At 56.8% G+C, this 17,169-nt stretch overlaps 1 protein-coding gene across 1 annotated transcript in view; it reads right to left on the bottom strand.

Moving 5' to 3' along the window:
• Positions 1-2,369: 2,369 nt before the first annotated feature.
• The window catches only part of Lamc3 (laminin subunit gamma 3), a 38,724-nt gene continuing 23,924 nt past the window's right edge, over positions 2,370-17,169 (bottom strand). The window contains exons 17-26 of the mRNA XM_077108746.1: positions 16,582-16,787; positions 16,139-16,215; positions 14,958-15,092; positions 13,694-13,841; positions 12,166-12,315; positions 9,814-9,916; positions 7,557-7,756; positions 6,502-6,648; positions 6,319-6,418; positions 2,370-2,620 (exon numbers count right to left, since the gene is read on the bottom strand). Of these exons, the coding sequence (XP_076964861.1) occupies positions 2,370-2,620; positions 6,319-6,418; positions 6,502-6,648; positions 7,557-7,756; positions 9,814-9,916; positions 12,166-12,315; positions 13,694-13,841; positions 14,958-15,092; positions 16,139-16,215; positions 16,582-16,787 (1,517 nt within the window). The remainder of the gene's footprint in view (positions 2,621-6,318; positions 6,419-6,501; positions 6,649-7,556; positions 7,757-9,813; positions 9,917-12,165; positions 12,316-13,693; positions 13,842-14,957; positions 15,093-16,138; positions 16,216-16,581; positions 16,788-17,169) is intronic.

Raw genomic sequence — 17,169 nt, forward strand, 5'->3', positions numbered from 1 at the left:
ATCTCTGTGGAGGAGTGCACCCTCCTCTACATGCCATCCCCGACCAGTTGTTGGGCCATCTCTCATGGTGTGGATTTGAACCGAGTTAGGATCCTCGTTATCCTGAATGAGGAGGAGAGTTCTGAATCCAGCTGGGTGGATCCCTCCTGGAAAGCTGGAGCCAGGACAGGTGTCCACCTTAGTATCTCTTGCAAGGATTTGACCTGATGTCATGCAAACCCAGAGCCTTGGGGTGGGGTTGTCCTCTGCCATCAAGTATAAGAAGAGCTAAGAAAGTTGATCTGCAAAAGGGAAAGACCTGAGCTAATGAGAGAGAGAGAGAGAGAGAGAGAGAGAGAGAGAGAGAGAGAAAGAGAGAGAGAGAGAGAGAGAGAGAGAGAGAAGCAGAGGCCGAGATCAAGAGAGGAGGTGGGGAGAGTAGGAGCAAGACCTCCCAACCACGCAGGCTCATTCAGGCTGCCCCCAAGGCAGGGCAGCCTTTCCCACCCCAGGGTTCCAACAGACTCTCCTTTTCTGCCTAAACCAATTCAGGAAGCGCTGTGGGCTTGTGGCGGGGAACCCTGATGGAGTGTGCTCTAGCACCCCATCCTCCACCGGGGTTTCCAGAGGGACCCATGCTGGCCAGGCCCACTCCAACCCCAGACTGCTGCCTTGTCCAGAATGCCCCTCCCTGCCCCCGTGTCCTCACCAGCCTCCCTCCCTGCTCCTTGCTGTGGGAGTTGTCGTTTAAGGTACTGGCGATGGAACTCTACCACTGTGCTCTACCACTGAGCTGCACCCCCAGCCCTTTTTAGTTTTCTTTCTTGGGACAGGGTCTCCCTAAATTGCCCAGGCCAGCCACAAACTTATTTTTTTTCATTTTTTTTTTTTTATACTGGGGATTGAATCCAGGAATGCTTTACCACCGAGCGAAGTCCCTAGCCCTTTTTCATTTTGAGGTAGGGTCTAAGTGGCTGAGACTGGCCTTGAGCTGTGATCCGCCTGTGTCAGCCTCTGAGTGGCTGAGATCACAGGTGTGTGCCTCTACACCCAGCAGGACACTATTTTGAGATCACTATTTCCTGCCTCCGTGTCTCCACCTAAACCAAAGGTCCACTGAGGGCCTCTATCCATCTCTCAAGCTCCCCCAGCCCCTGGACTTTGTCTGACAAGTCCCCCCGCCCCCGAGCCAAGAGGAAAGTGGTGCCGGGACCTCAGCAAGGCTCCATGTGTGTGGACAGGAGGGGTCGGCACACATCCATTCCACCTGCTCGCTGGGCATCCTCAGAGGCACTGCCACACGTGTGCCACAGCTCGGCCTGGCTACCCACCAGCAGTAAAGGATCAAAAGACATGTCACCAGCTGGGGAAAGGGTTCTTTATTTCCTCATAAATAGGTCCACGTTGCCACACGTTTCCCTTGACAGGGTGAGGGGCACGGGAAACAGAGGGAGGAGGGCACAAGTCACCACTGTGCCAAGGCCCTGCTGTCTTCTGGAAGACGGCCCAGGAGAGGGCGCAGGAAAGCCAGGAGGAAATGCCGGGAGGCCAGAGGCCCCAGGGCCTGGCCACAGGAGGACTCCCAGGCAGGACAGACTGGAATGGCGGCCAGGGTTCCACACCCACAGGTGGTAGACAGAGCTGCAGGGCCAGTTTAGGAAGTGTCAATCAAAGTTAACCCGGTCAGCAGGGGCACAAAGGGGTGTTCCCAGTGGCCTAAGGCCCCACGATTCAGGTCCCATTGGACCCTTGAGGGCCTGGCTTTCTGGACAGATCACAGGCTGAAAGGAGACCAGGGCCCAGGATACCTGCAGCTGAGTCTGGGGCAGACCCAGACCCTGGAAGGGAAGTGTCCAGAAAGACAAGGATGTTCCTGTCAGCAGTGGGACTTGTCCCGCTGGATTAGCAGACCGTGCTATGGCCTCAGGGGACCCTGGGCCTTGGGTCCAGCTCTTTGCAGTCCCTCTCATCTTCCCAGGTGCCAGTACTACTTGGGCCCCTGCTGTCTGGAGCTTGGAAGCCTTAGCTCTGCAGGGAATTTGCACAAGCTGCCCCACCTGCAGAGGGTGTCCACACAAGGCGGCTCTCACCGCAACAGAGGACTGACTATCCTGTGTGCATGCGGGAGACTAAACGCTTGTGTGTGTCTTACACAGATGTGCAGGGAAGACGTCCCAGCAGGGCCTTACACACAGGGCCACTTGTGAGTGGGTCCTCACTACTTCCATCAGGAGGAAGGCCCAGACACACCAGGGAGGGAGAGTGGTATTCACATGGGGCACACGGCCCCCTGTTTTGGTGGTACGCCTGTGTGGGCACACCTGTGGAGGGGTGTGTGTGCCCAAGCCAGCAAACAGGAGGTGGGGAGTGTGTGCTGGGACCTAGGGGCCTCACTGCCAACTGGCACAGTGTTCGGGGAGGCTGTGCAGAATGGCCTCCAAGTTCTGCTTGTCTGCGCGGATCTCAGCGAGGTCGTTCTCGAAGCCCTGAATCTGCAGCTCCTGCTGCTCCGACTCCCGCTCCAGCAGCCTCAGTTTCCGCTGCAGGGCTCCCCGTGAGCCTAGCTGTAGTCTCAGACCTTCCAGTGCCCACTGGGTCTCATTCAGGGCCTGGGATGGGGCCTGATGGGCATCCAGTGACCCTGCAGAGAGGCACAGACACCCTCAGCAGGAGCCAGCACCCTGGTGGCCCCAGGAACCTGTTCAGCCCCTATCCCAGGACTCTCCCCAGCTCAACCTCCCGGAGTCTGACCGCTCGCCAGGGAAACACAGGACTGGAAAGGCTGTGGGGGACATGAGGACCTGTGGATCCCAGCGGGCTCATGGGCACACTTGGGAACTGCCCCCCTGGTGGCCCTGGGTAGTGTTCACTTCTGTGCATGTACTACTACCATTGTCCAAAGAACCAAAGGCCGTTTTGAGTCCTCTCTGAGCCCCAGCTTCCTCTTCTGCAACAGTGCGAGAGAGGCCCTAGGACCCCACGAGTGGAACGTGCTGCATCTGTTCACCAAGGGTGCATCTGTGGGCACCACCTGTGTGCGGGGCGTGGGGTTCGGGGGTGCTCTGGTTGGATCTGGAATGTCCCCCAAAGCTCATGTTGAAGGTCTGGTCCTCAAAGCAGTCATGTTCAGAGGTGGGGCTTTGAGGAAACAATTAGCTCATGAGTGGACTCATCCATGGATCAGTCCATGAGGGATTCCCAATCTGATGGCTTGATGGGGGAGAGGCAGAAAGTGCGGGAGGTGGGGGCTGGCCGAAGGAACTGGTTCCTTGGGAACTACATCTTTTTGGGGGGGTGAGGGGCTACCAGGGATTGAACCCAGGGGCTCTTAATCACTGAGCAACATTCCCAGCCCTTTTATATTTTTTTTAAGACAGGGTCTCACTGGGTTGCTCAGGGCCCTCATTAAATTGCTGCAGCTGGCCTCGAATTGGGGATCCTCCTGCCTCAGCCTCTCAAGTTGCTGGGATTGCAGGTGTGCGCCACTGCTCCTGGCTGGAAACTACATCTTGTCCTTCCCCTTCCTGGCCTTCTCCTCTGCTTCCCAGCCACCATGCCATTTCACCTTGGTGTTCTCCTCTACCGAAGGCCAAAAGTAATGAAGCTGTGAGCCAAAATAAAAGATTTCCTCCTCTAAGTTGATTTTCTCAGGTATTTTGTCACAGTGACAAAAACTAATAGGGTAAGCGGCAGGGTTTCTGGCTTCACAGGGGCAGGATGGGCTGCAGGTGTGGAAGGCAGGGAAGACCCTGAGTGGTCAGCTCTACTTCCAGGAGTTAAGGACTCCCTAGCCTCCCCAAGCCTCAGATGAGCGGATGGGGAAGATGCTCCCACTGGAAACTGGCAGTAGTGACGCTGGCAGGGACTCCACAAGGCCTCCCCCACCTTGTCCCTAAGTGTGACATGCAAGAGAAAGACAGAGCTCAGCCAGTTGGGAGAGCGATGGAGACAGTGCAGTGGGTGCAGAGTGGCCTTGGATCCCACTGGGCCCTGAGGCTCCTCAAGGCCCTGAATTTCCCAGGCAAGAAAGGCTGGGTCCGAGGGCAAGAAGAGGAAGAGTGGGGCTGAGACCCGCTGGCCTGGGCAAGTCCTGCCTCCAGCAAAGACCTCGACAGGCCCCACTGTCCACAGGAAAATCCCAACAGCCTGGCCTTCGAGATTCAGAATCAGGTCACAGCCACCCCTCCACCTGCCTGGGCTGCCCAGGGCAACAGGGGCTCCGTCCAGGTCTTTATGGTCAACCCCACAGCCCGGCGTCAAGCGCGGAGTTGGATGGACGGATGTGTGACGGCGACAGCAGCCGGTGTGGTCTGCCCTTGTAGAGCACTCGTCCCGTGCTGCTGTGGGGTGTAGACTGGCGGCCACAGGTACACACAGCGCCAGTCAGAGCCACATGTACACCGCTCTTCCCCACCGACTGGCTATGGGAACGTGGGCACGGTAGCTAAGATCTCTGTGCCTCAGTTTCCACTGCAACATGGTAAGAGAGTAACTGTCCCCGCAGCAGGAGTAGGAGAGTCCTGTAAGGCCCGTGTGGGACCCACTGAGCGTGGGCCTGGTGCAGACAAACCCGGGAACACGGTCATCCAGAGAGACCCGTGCAGTGGGGTAACCTTGAAGTCACGCCAAGTGAAACAAGCCGGTCAATAAGGGACAAATTCGGACTGGGGATGTGGCTCAAGTTGTAGCACACTCGCCTGGTGTGCGTGCGGCCCGGGTTCGATCCTCAGCACCACATACAAAACAAAGATGTGTCCGCCGAGAACTAAAAAATAAATATTAAAAATTCTCTCTCTCTCTCTCTCTCTCTCTCTCTCTCTCTCCCCCCCCTCACTCTCTCTAAAAAAAAAAATAAAATAAGGGACAAATTCCACGTGACTCCACTGTGCCAGGTACCTCAAGAAGTCAAGGTCAGAAAGAGGAGAAGGGTAGGTGCCCGGAGCTGGAGGGCGATGGGGAGTTAGCGTTTCGTGGGGACAGTGCTTCTATTTGAGAGGCTGAGAAAGTTCTGGAGATGGTGGGGGGATGGCTTGTGTGAATGTCCCTAGTGTTTCAGAATAGTTTGGATCTTAAATGACCCCCAGGGGTTCATGTACTGGGGGCTTGGTCCCCAGGCCAGGGACACGATTGGGAGGTGGTAGCACCTATAGCAGGTGGGGCCTAGTGGAAGGAAGTTAGGTCCCTGGGGACGTCCCATGAAGGGGATCTCAGGATCCTGGCCCCTTCCTGTGTCTCTTCCCAAGGGGAACAGGCCCCTCTGCCATGTGCTCCCGCCATGATGTTCTGGGCCACCAGAGGCCCAAAGCACAGAGGACAGAAACCTCTGAAACTTGGAGCTGAAATAAACTCTTCCTCTCCCCCTTCTCCCTCCAGTGCTGGGGACTAAATCCAGGGCCTCATTCATGATAGACAAGCCCTCTGTCCCTGAGCTACACCCCCAGCCCTTTGACCTTCTGAGAAAGGGTCTTGCTAAGTTGCTCAGGCTGGCCTCAAACTTGCAATCCTCCTGCTTCAGTCTCCAGAGTTGCTGGGAGGACAGATGTACACCCCCTCACCCAGCACCACTCCTCCTTTTAAGCTGATTATCTCGGGTATTTTGTCACAGTAGCAGACAGCTAACACTCACTGAACGGCACACTTAAATACGTTATGATGGTAAATACCGTTATGTGCATTTTTCCACAATTTTTTTAAAAAATGTCCGATGTTCACTTCAATGTAACTGCTCTGACTCTTGTCCTCCCATGAGGGGCCTCTGGGACCTCCAGGCCTTGGTGGGGGCTGTCCCCTTCATCTACAAGCCTCTTCCTGGCCCATCTGGAGTTTGACCTCCTTCCTAAGAGCTGCTGTCTTCTGGTTCTCTCTGCACCCAGTGCTGTGGAAAGCGCTTTCTCAGTGACTCCGCTGTTACTCCCATCTTATGGGTGGGGGATTCGGTGGAGTGCCATGCCCAAGGTCTCGCCACCAAGGAGGGACAGAGCCAGACCTGAACCCTGGTCTTTCTGATTCTAAATCAGCTTCCGATCCTCAGTGCCGCCCACCCTGGTCTCTGGGATGTCCTTGTTCCCTTGGGCCCTGCGCACTGACCTGCTTCTCTGGGACTCAGAGGTGTTCGAGTTCCTGAGTGCTCTGCCTCCCCTCCTGGGCCAGGCTGGGGCCTGGGGCGCAGAGAAGCAGGCAAGTGAAGGGCTTCGAGACACCGCCCTGCTCCTCACGGGGCTTGGGTGGGTGAGGGCCACGGGGTGGGGACGGAGATGTGGCAAGTTTCCTGGGACTGCGCCTCATAGGAAGATGTCCCCAGGGACTCGGCGTTCAGGGCCAGCCTCGGGGTCTCCTTACCCAGCTTGGCGAGTAGCTCCGACAAGGCCTTGATGTCCTTCTCCAGGGAGATGCGAGACTCCCGGATGTGCCGCTCCACTGTGCTCAGCCCGGCACCCACCTTTGGGGAGGGGTGAGAGCTGGAGCAGGTCCCTCCTGGCCGCCAGGGGCAGGGGCAATGGGGCAGGGCCCGGGCACACCTACCAGCTCAGCTTCCCTCAGCTCCTGACTGCGTGCTCCAGAGGTCAGCGCCAGCTGGGAGGCCTGCCGGAGGGTGGCCTGGGTCTGGCTGGCGAGCCGGCTGGCACGGCGGTGGCCCTGCTTCCCCTCCCTCAGCAAGGTCCTGGCGAGCTGCAGGTGGGCATCAGGGGCAGGGAGAAGAGGGAGACTGGAGTAAGGCCTTCTGGGTGAAGAGCTCTTATGGCCAAGATGGGGAGCCGTGGTCAGCTTCCTGCACAGAGCACGCGCCCATTCACCCAGCCACGCTTTTGTTTTTGTTTTCCTGGTACTTAGGGATTGAACTCGGGGCGCTTTACCACTGAGCCACATCCTCAGTCCATTCTACTTTTTATTTTGAGACAGTCTCACTAAGGTGCCGAATCTGGCCTTGAACTTGCAAACCTCCTGCCTCAGCCTCCGCAGGTGCTGGGATTCGAGGGGTGCCACTCACTCTCACATTCAACAAATATGCACTGGATGTGGGCTTGGTGCTGGGCACCGGCAGAACTGCAGGAAAACCACTCATTTCTCCCTGGAGGAGAGCCGTTCCAACTCTATTACAGACAGACAAACGGAGGCACAGAGAGGAGGCCGGCCAAAGTCCAGTGGCAGGACAAGAAACCCATCGTGGGGATGCCTACTTCAAGTCCAGCCCCTCTGAAGCCTGGGCGACCATGACGATCTCCACTTGTGGTGTGAGCCTGAAGGTGAAGCAGAGCTGGGGACAGCCACTAGAACAGGGCCCCAGTGACAGAAAAGCTAGCCATTTAGGTAAGGAAGGCAGGCAGGCCCAGGTGTGAGTCCTGGTTATGTAACTTAAGTTCTAAACCCTGGCTGAGCCTCAGGGTCCTCACCAGACACCCCGGGGGACAGCAACGACAGCTATTTCATGAAGAATCAACGAGGTCACCTGTATGAGGCTCCGAGCTAAAGCAGGGGCCCCGGCAGCAGTTAGTAACAGAGAGGGCAGCTGTGTGTCCCTGTCCCTGCCACAGGCCCAGAGGGTAGGAAAGCCGCTGTCCCCGTAGCCCTGGCCTGACCTGAGCATTGTCCTTGGCCGACAGCTCTGCTTCTCTGCTCTTCTTCCTGGCGCTGGAGGAGAGAGAAGCGGCATTTCCCAGCATCCTCTCTGCTTGCTTGGTCTTCTTCTCTGTGTCTGCAAGGAGCCTGTCCCGGGTGACACCCGCCTTCCTCTGCAGGGCGGCCTGGTCCTTGGGCCGCGGAAACTGCGCCTTCATCCCTGCAAACCCAGTGGAGCCTGCGTCAGGGCCAGGCTCCCCCCTGGAACTCCTGCCCAGTGGTCTCGCTGCTCAACCACCCCAGATCCTGGCTTGATGGGAGTGGAGGTTTGAGACCCGTGACATCAGCCTGTGACCTTCTCAGGCTCACCCAGGAGAAACCACAAAGGAGCAAGAGGTGCAGAGAAAGAGGTGCAGAGAACTTAAAGATGCACGTTTCGGTATATTATGACATCTGTTAAAGTCATCAAATGACACGGTGGTCACGCAGGGAGCAGCAGTGGGGGTGGGGACCCACAGCACCAATCATGGTACCACCCATTCCTAACAGTGCTGTACAGTAACAGATGCACCAACAGACTACCCTAGTGGAGACCAAGAGCCATATGTAACTAGGAGGAGGATGAGAAGGAAAGATGAGTGAGAAGTACCAGAAATTTACGATAATGATATGGCAGGCACCAAATGCTCTATTGACCACTGAGCTCCCAGGCAGGCAAGACAAAAAGGGAAAGGTTACAATTCTCATAGATTTTATCTAGTAAGAAGCTGTTTCCCTCTGGATAATGAAAGGGACTTTTCCATTCTTTTCCTTTCCTTTCCAATAGAATTTTGAGAGAAATTTATGAGAAGGAGTACAGGTGACAGTAGACAAGAGTCAGTTTTTAAAAAGAATCAGGTCTTCCAATTTGGGGGGGGCGTAATGTTATATAATTGTTGTATCCAAAAATTAGATCCACTTTTTGTTTCTTGTATACAAAATGGGTGCATTCCATTAAGCCTAATTCTTCAGGCTGTTCATACACGTTACAGGAAACGCCGAGTGAGTTAGTAAAGTGAACTGGTCTCCTCCTCACAGGACTTCTCGGGCCTTGATATCCTGAAGTGGGCGGTGTGAGCCTCAGAGAGCACTGGAGACATTTCCTGAACTCACCTGGGCACACGCCTGCCTCGGCAGAGCAGTCACAGGTAGGAGACCCCAGGCCACGCCCCAGGGGAGGCAGCGCCTCGGCCCCTTGTGCAAAGTTTCCTTCCACCTCCTGCACCAACTGAGCCTAGGCCCCCAGCGCAGGGGGAGTGGGCGCGGCGGGATGGACAGGGGAAGAGCCGCGGAGGAGGGTGGAGGTCAGTCTGGTGTGAACATGGAGCAGGGCCAGGGAGGCCAGCTGCCACCCAGCACGTGCAGGAACTGCAGGAACTTGCATTCTGGAACCACCCAGCAGTGGGATGGCCTCCTAAGGAGGGAACAGCTCACAGCTGGGGACAGCAGCAAACCGCAGGTGAGCGAGCCCTGCAGGGCAGATTCCCAGCAGGTGACGTTGACACCCTTTCACAATCCTGATGTCTAAAATTCCCTTATTAGGAGTCGCTGAATGAACTTGTTCCTAAATGTGACTCTGGTTCACAAACACACAGCCAGGACTTTCCGCAGGAGGCCCCCAGCCAGCAGGTGACCAGGACTTCAGGCCACTGGGGAATGTGGAGTGGGAGGCCTGAAGGGTTAGGCCCAGGGCTGGAGGGACTGACAGATGGCCAGACAAGCCTGGCTCCTGGTCCCAGGCCCTAAGAGACTCCTGGGCTGGGGATCGTCCCTGCCTGTCTTGACTGTTGGATAAGGAACCACCTGGCTTCTCTGTGGAGCAGAGGACACACAGACGCCCACTACCCTGGGCACCCACAGCAGGGGCATGCTGACCCTGGCGGTTTCCACTCTGCTAAGCTCTGACCTGGGGGTGGATGAGCAGCCTGTACGTCGCCTGCCTGTCTCGGCCTCATTTCTCTAAAGCTCAAATGAGGCCTGGCCCCACAGGGACCCGGCTGCCTTCGGCAGAGCAGCGCCACCTGCTCCCGGGAGCTCCAGCTCAGACTCTCTCCCCATGGGGTCCCCAGGGGTCCGTGCGAGGTCTGATGGTCCTGGGGTGGGTGGGGTGGCAGGTGGGCTAGTACCCAGGGAGCCACGTGCGAGACCCCCACACCAGGCCTGCACTTGCTGAGGTGAGTCTGGTGGCTGTCAGGGTACTTGTGTCACAGAGCCCAGGGCTCAGCTGGGCACACGCACCTTCCAGGTCAGCCAGCAGGGTCTTGGCTCCTGTGACCGTCACTGTGGCAGCCTGGACAGATGAGGAAGCTCGGGCCAGAGCAGCTGTGGCCTCCTGGCGCAGCTGGAGGGAGAAGAGAGTCTGAAGGCAGAGTCCACAGACCAGGTCCCCAAGCATCACTCACCGCACCTCTGACATGGAGTTACCCGACCCCCTCAATAATGCCACACCTGACCCTGGCCCCTGAAGACTCCTGAGGCACCTGTGGAGGGAAACCCAGCACAAGAACCGAAGGACAGAGGACAAGGGACACGCCTTTCCAGGAGCGTTTTTTGCTTTTGCTTCGGCCAACTGGCCAGTCGACCATCATTAGCTCCTCTTAGCAGGAGGGCAGTTTCTTCCACCACCACGAAACGAAACTGGGCACTTCAAGATCTGGGGTTTGATGGAGGCGTGGGCAAAGACAGCATGTCCAGCCACAGAGGGACCCAAGTCTTGGTCCAGGGCAAGAGGAGAGGGAGGAGGGGAGGGAAGGAGAAGTTCTGGGATTTGAGCCAATTATGTCCATGCTTTTAAAATCATGTCAGAGTGGACCCTGACGCTTATGTGACTAAAGAGAAATGAAGCTCTGGGAGGAGGAAGGGGGGTGCTGTGGGGGGGTGGGCAGGGCCTCTGTGCATGGGGGTCCGGCCTTGATGGACGACAGCTCTCAGAGGGGGCCAGGGAGGTCACCCTCTTCCTGGCCCCTCTCTAGACAGTGGACCAGTGGACCCCACGGGCAGGCACTATCCTGGGGACCCCCACAGCAAAGCTCTCCAGGTGTGGGGCAGGCCCGGGCCCCGTTCCTCAGTTCCTCACAAAGAAACCCTTTTCCTGTCTTTAAAGGGAAGATGCGCTGGGTGCAGTGAACACACCTATGATCCCAGCAACTCGGGAGGCTGAGGCAGGAGGATCGAGAGTTCAAAGCCTAACCCTAACCCTTAGCAGGGCCCTAAGCCACTCAGTGAGACCCTGTCTCTAATAAAATACAAAACAGGGCAGGGGTGTGGCTCCGTGGTCCGGTGCCCTGAGTTCAATCCTCAGTACAAAAAAAAAAAAAAAAACCAGGGAAGATGAAGGTAGTCCAGCTGGGCCACCTTGGCACCGCGGGCGGGACCTGGCCGAGGTCTGAGGGTCAGGCCCTGGAAGGCACCACATGGCTTTCCTGAATCTGATGCTCACACTGTGTTGCATAAAATGCCCAACCCCGTGGGAGCCCACGTAAAGGGGCAGGGGGATCCTTTGTACTTTCTTTTTTAAATATTTTTAGTTGTAGCTGGACATAATACCTTTTTTTCATTTTCACGTGGTTGCCGGGGATCGAACCCAGGGCCTCACACATGCAGGCAAGCGCTCTACCCCTGAGCCCAGCCCCAGCCCCAGTCCTTCTGGTACTTTCTTTATAACATTTTTGTAAGCCTAAAACTATTTCCAAATAGAAAACTTTTTCAAAAGTTTTCTGGTACTGGGGATGAAACCCATGGGTGTTTAACAACTTAGTCACATCCCAGCCCTTTTAATTTTTCATTTTGAGGCAGGGTCTTGCTAAGCTGCTTAGGGTCTCACTCAGTTGCTGAGGCTGGCTTTGAACTCGTGATCCTCATGCCTCAGCTTCCCAAGGAACTGGGATCATAGGTGTGTGCCACTGTGCATCAAATGAAAAGTTTTTTAAAAAGATATCTTGAGCCAGGTGCAGTGGCACACGCCTGTAATCCCAGCGGCTCAGGAGGCTGGGACAGGAGGATTGTGAGTTCAAAGCCAGCCCCAGCAATAGTGAGGTGCTAAGCAACTCAGTGAGACCCTGTCTCTAAATAAAATACAAAATAGGGCTGGGGATGTGGCTCAGTGGCTGAGTGCCCTGAGTTCAATCCTGGTTATCTTGAAGGGGTCTTTGACACTCTCAAAGGTCCAGAACAACCGGATGATTGGGGAACTCATTCTCCTTGAGTCCCCCAATCATCCGGTGCCTTCTCTCCTAGACTGCGAGCACCAGGCTGTGTGGCTGGCACTGAGTCCAGGGTCAGCTCAAAGTAGGTGCTCACTCAGTACCTGGCCCTCCGATGACTGAAGGAGGGAATGAACAAGAACCACCAGCTGTAACTGGCACTGAGAAGGGTGGGCGTCGCCTGCGTCTGCCTGTCCATGTGTCTGTCCTTCCTGCCTCTTCGTGAACCCTTGCTCAGGCTGCCTGAGGGTCCTGGAGCCTGGGGGAAGGCACCAGAGAAATGGAAAGAGCTCCTTCCTGTCCTTCTCCTTCCCTAGATCCCAGATCTCCATCAGGGCAGCCCCTGCCTCCTGCAGCTGCCCTGCTCCAAAGAAGCACAGGGGCTCACCTGCGTGAGGGGCTCTGTCTTCTGCAGCGCTGCCTGGGCAGTGGCCCGGAGGGTGCCGACAGCCTCGGTGGCCACAAGTTCTCTTGATGCAACTGTCTTCTCCAGGACTTGCACTTTAGAGTCCAGGTCCCCAGCTTGGGACTTCAGAGGCTGTGGGGAGATGGTGGCTCAGGTGGGGGCTAGGGACCAGATCCTTTACTCAGAGAAAGAGGCCCCGCTGGGCTGAGGGTCAGCCTGGGGCTGCCAGCCCTGCACCAAGTCTCATGCCTCTGAAGAGTCAGTGCCTCCACTGCACTGGAAGCCCAGGGACAGGGACAAGGACAAGGACAGTGGGGGTGGAGCTAGTGTGGACCCTGGGAAGCTGAGGGGCCACAGCAGAGAAGTGAGGCCAGGGAGGCTCAGAGCCTAGCCGCACTGCCCTCTAGCTATGCATCTCCCAACGGCAAAGTGAGAATCTCTCCCCGGCCCCCACTCCCTTACCCAGATCCTCCAGCAGATAGGCTTCAGAATGCAGAATTTTTAAAACCGTGCAAAGCAGAGCTGCTCAGGAGCTGTGTGTGAACCAGGCCCCTCATGGTATTTGGGACAGCAGCCCACCACACATACTAATACCCCCCGTGTCACACCTCACAGGCAGCAGAGGGGCAAGGCAGCCATGGGCAGGCGGTCTGGGTCAGGTTCTGTCCCAAATGCACTTCATTTGTATAAGTTTACTGCCTGGGGACGGAACCCAGGGCCTGACGCATGCTAGACACGTGCTCTGCTACCAGGCTGCACCTCCAGCCAGCTGACTGCTTTATTAAAGCTTGGTTTCCGAGTTGGGGGATTTCAGGACTACTGTACAGACAGGCTGGGCCTGATGCATTCAGAGTTCACGACACGAGCACAGCATGGTGGGCTCCCAGGAGATGCCCGGATGCCCTCCCTGCCCCTGTGGAATCAGCACTGAAATAGCCTAACAGACCAGGTCCCCGTGACAGATGAAGTCACTGAGGCTCAGGGAGGGAAAGTCCTTGGCCAAGGTCACAAAGCTGGAGAAGCAGAGCTGAGGTTTCCTCCCATGTCTGGCTGGCATCCTTACCACCGTCATTAGCATGGAGAAGAGGCCGCGGCCTTGATATTGTTCTAATCACCACAAAGAGCAGCCGAGCTCTATCCCCGCCAAGCCCTGGGGTGGATTATCTCCTTTTATTTCACTTTTTAAGTTTTATCTTTGGTGGTGCTGGGCCTTGTGCATGCTAGGCAAATGCTCTAGCACTGAGCCACCCCCAACCCCCTCAGCCATTTTTTAAATCTTGAGACAGGGTCTCAGGAAATTGCCCAGATTGGACTCAAACTTGGGGTTCTCTTGCCTCAGCCTCCCAAGTAACTGGGATTAAGGTGTGGGGTCCAGCTATGATTATCTTGTTTTAATCGACTGCATACAGTTAAATATAAGCCAATGCCCTGTCTCTGCCCACTGGATTTCTCCAGCCTCTAGAGTGCCCGCCCCTACCCCATGCAGAGCTTCAACGATGACTGAGCTGACCGGTGCTGCAGGGATGGCCAGCAAGGCCCCGTGCGGGGCTGCATCATTAACGACGTGCTGCATGGCGGCCAGCGCCCTCTCAGCTTTGGGCAGTGCCTCTGCCACAGCCGTGCCCAGCGCCTTCTGGGCTTCCTGGACCTCCTGGTACCTGGAAGGAGACAGAGGCCAGGCTGGCTCACCAAGCAGGGCACGGGGCTGTCCCTCCCCATTGCTGTCTGGGTCCCTGGCTGGAGCCTGGACTTTGCAAAGTCCTCTCCAACATCCTGGGCCGGTTGGCACCCAGCAGCTGGCCTTGGAAAGTGCTGCTTCTCTGCAGCCTTCCAGTGCACCAGGAAGGCAATGAACGGGCACATTCTTCTTTCTTCATTCATTCAATTCACCCACTCTTTTCTGGAAGGGCTCCCGCCTGCTCTCCACCCAACAAGCACATGGTTTGCAGATGTTCAGTTGGTCTGGGTGAAGTGTGAGGAGGACGATGCCTGGCGTGGGAAGCACGTGGCCAGGGCCCTGCCCTTGCTGGTGACCCTGAGCCTGTCATTGTCCACAGATAGTGACCCCAGGGCTGTGCAGTGGCTACAGGGACTGTAGCCTGACGTTCGTGGTTTCTTTTCCTGGCCAGCTGCCCACAACCCACCCCACGTGGTCCTGCCCCACCATGGCCACCACTGGGGCGGAGCCTTCCTCCTCCACCCTCAGCTTCCTTTCCACCCCTTATCAGTCCCAGAAGGACAGTGCTTCCCAACAAGGGTTGGTTATTTGACCTCACCCCAGCCCAGCCAACTGGCTGGACACCCAATCCCAGCTGAGCCAAGCAGAAATGAAATGTCTCATCTAGAAATGAAAATGTGAAGCTCAGGCAAAATGCTGCAAATCACCTTGACCCTTGAACTGAGCTGGTGCCAAAGAGGAGCTACCTGGACTTGGTGGGAGGACTTGGGGCTTGCTGCTGGGAGGGAGGGAGGGAGATTGGTTCACTGTTCTGGGTTCCAGTTCAGCCTTGGAAAGTGGCTACTACCTCTTAGCTTTCAAATGAGCTGGAAAGGCAGTGAGCAGACCACACTCTTCCTTTTTCATTAATTCAGTCCACCAATGGGTCTCACAGGCCTATAGGTCCAAGTGGGATGCAGACCGCAGACTCCCCAACCAACCACCAAGCACCTTGGGACCCAGGGGAAGCTGGTTCTGGAGCCAGCAGCCTCTGCGTAGGCCCCATGGGCTCCCGGAGGCTAAGCCCAAGCTTCTACTGCACCTGGGGAGGCCTCACCTGTCCTCCAGTTCCCGCTGGGTCTCCAGGGCCACTCTACCATCCATCAGACTCTGGAGCAGCACGTAGCTTGTGTTGGAGGCGAGCAGGGCACGCCGTGCAGCGGCTTCGATCTTGGCAGCAGTGTCCCTGTGGCTGTGCAAGTCACCCCGGCCATCAACAAGAGCCCATGCAGGGGTTTGGCCCAAACCCACGCCCCTTGCAGGACAGACTGTTTTGCTACCTGCCTGGCAGTCACACGCAGGACTACGGGAAGGGTGCACACATCCCATTCCTGTTCCACACCAGGGAGGACCTCGGCCTGGCACAAGGACCAGCACGGGTCTTTCACACACATGAAACCCTCCACCCTAACAGACACAGCTCAGAGGAGACGGCCCAGGCAGCCTGGGGTCAAATCCTGGCATCATCCCTTCCAAGCTGTGAGTCCTTAAGTAGGTCACCTGACTTCTCTGAATGTATTTCCTCATCTGTAAAATAAGTCTAAGGTTCTTGGAGATAAAGAGGAAAATTGCTACAGAGTCTATGTTTTTAGGATCATAAGCTATTTCATAAAGGAGCTGGGAGAAGAATCCAAATATCTTTTAAGGGGTGATCGGGTAAGCAAAATGTGGTGTGTCTGTTCCCTGGGATAGCACAGAGCCATAAAAGGAACAAGGACCACCCATACTCCTCTGCAGATGAACCTTGAAGACACTGTGTGAAAGCCAAATGAGGCAGATAAGAAGGACCGCGTTAGACGCTGTTTATGGGAAATGCCCAGAACAGACAAGTCCATCGAGACAGAGGGCAGGTGAAGGGCTGCCGGGAGGTGGGGAGGTTGAAGAGAGGCGAAGGGGGATGAGAATGTTCTGAAAGGGGCTGCAGGGGTGGATGGCTGTGGGGTCAGACCACTGGGCTGTGCAGGGTGAAATACTCCTCAACCGAGCAGCCACCAGGGAGCCGCCAGGTGCTCTGTGCCCAAGGCAATCGAGCTTTGCCCAGGCACCTCTGGCCCATGGCCTCTCACACATCTCTCCTTCCAATTGGTGACAGCTGCTCAGGGGGTGGCCTGGACCCATGGGATTCCACCCCCTGGGGAAGGGACACCTGTGGGGCTGACCCTGGCCCTGGAGTCCCCCAGAGAAGGGCTGGGGGATGGTGTGGGCAGGACCTCAGCTCTCCCTGGGGCATGGGCTCACCTCCTGGAGAGGGCGCGGGCCTCTGTGGCCAGATGAGTCCAGTTGGTGGGCTGGCCGGGCCCCTCCTGCACAATCACCTTTAGAGACAAGAGGCGAAACTGAGGCCCATCCTGACAGGGCAAGGGCCACATCCGGTAAATTACTGTGCAGAATCAGACCGTGCCAGTAATTTATGACTGTGCAAAGCTGGCCACTGAGTCCGCAGGCCGTGCGCAAATCCTCCAACACAGAAGGACCAGTCCCACCCGCCGCATGCCACCCAGGCAGCTCCACCTGGGACATCTTGGCTCTGCACACGCTAGCTCACCCAGCCTGTGGGGGAGGCTCAGTCTGACCTCCAGTTTTCAGATGACAGGAGCCTCCTAGAGGCAGAGGGAGCCCAGGGTTACCAGGTCAATGGCAGGGACCCATGCCCAGGCTCAGTGAGGGAGGGGCCTGGGTACCAGAGAGGTGAGAACAGAGGCTGCATGCAGAATCTCCTCTTCTGAGGACTCCAGAGCTGCCCCCAGGTCGGCCAGCTGGATGCAGGTCTTCTGGGTCCTGGCCTGGCTGCAGCGGGCGCTCCTGCTTAGCACCCGCAGCTGCTCCCGCGTGGCCTTCACAGCACCTTCGAGGCCTGTCATCTGCTCCAGGAAGGCTTCCCGGGCCCCTGCAGGAAGCCCACAGTCCAGGGGTCACAGAGAAGTTGAGATTCCATGCTAAAGCCCCCACCCCCGGGCTCCTGTCTGTGGCCTCCACTCTCCCTGGGCACAGGCGAATCCCATCACCAGCCTGGGGTCCTCACGCTGAGTCCAAAAGACTCTGCCCATTTTACAGATGCAAAGGCTGAAGCCTGGAGAAGGCGAACCGCCACCCCAGTCCCACACAGTGCGTCAGCCACACTCAGGGACCTGGAAGGGACCCAGGCCTTCTAAGCCACTACAAGCAATTCCAGAATCTGGGACGTCAGTGACCCTCTGCCCAAGTCAGCTTGGTAATTCCCAAGGACGCCCAGGTGTGGACACTTTAAGACTTGCCACCTGCTCACTCCC

The sequence above is a fragment of the Callospermophilus lateralis genome, chromosome 2 (assembly GCF_048772815.1).
Source record: "Callospermophilus lateralis isolate mCalLat2 chromosome 2, mCalLat2.hap1, whole genome shotgun sequence".
Classification (NCBI taxonomy): domain Eukaryota; kingdom Metazoa; phylum Chordata; class Mammalia; order Rodentia; family Sciuridae; genus Callospermophilus; species Callospermophilus lateralis.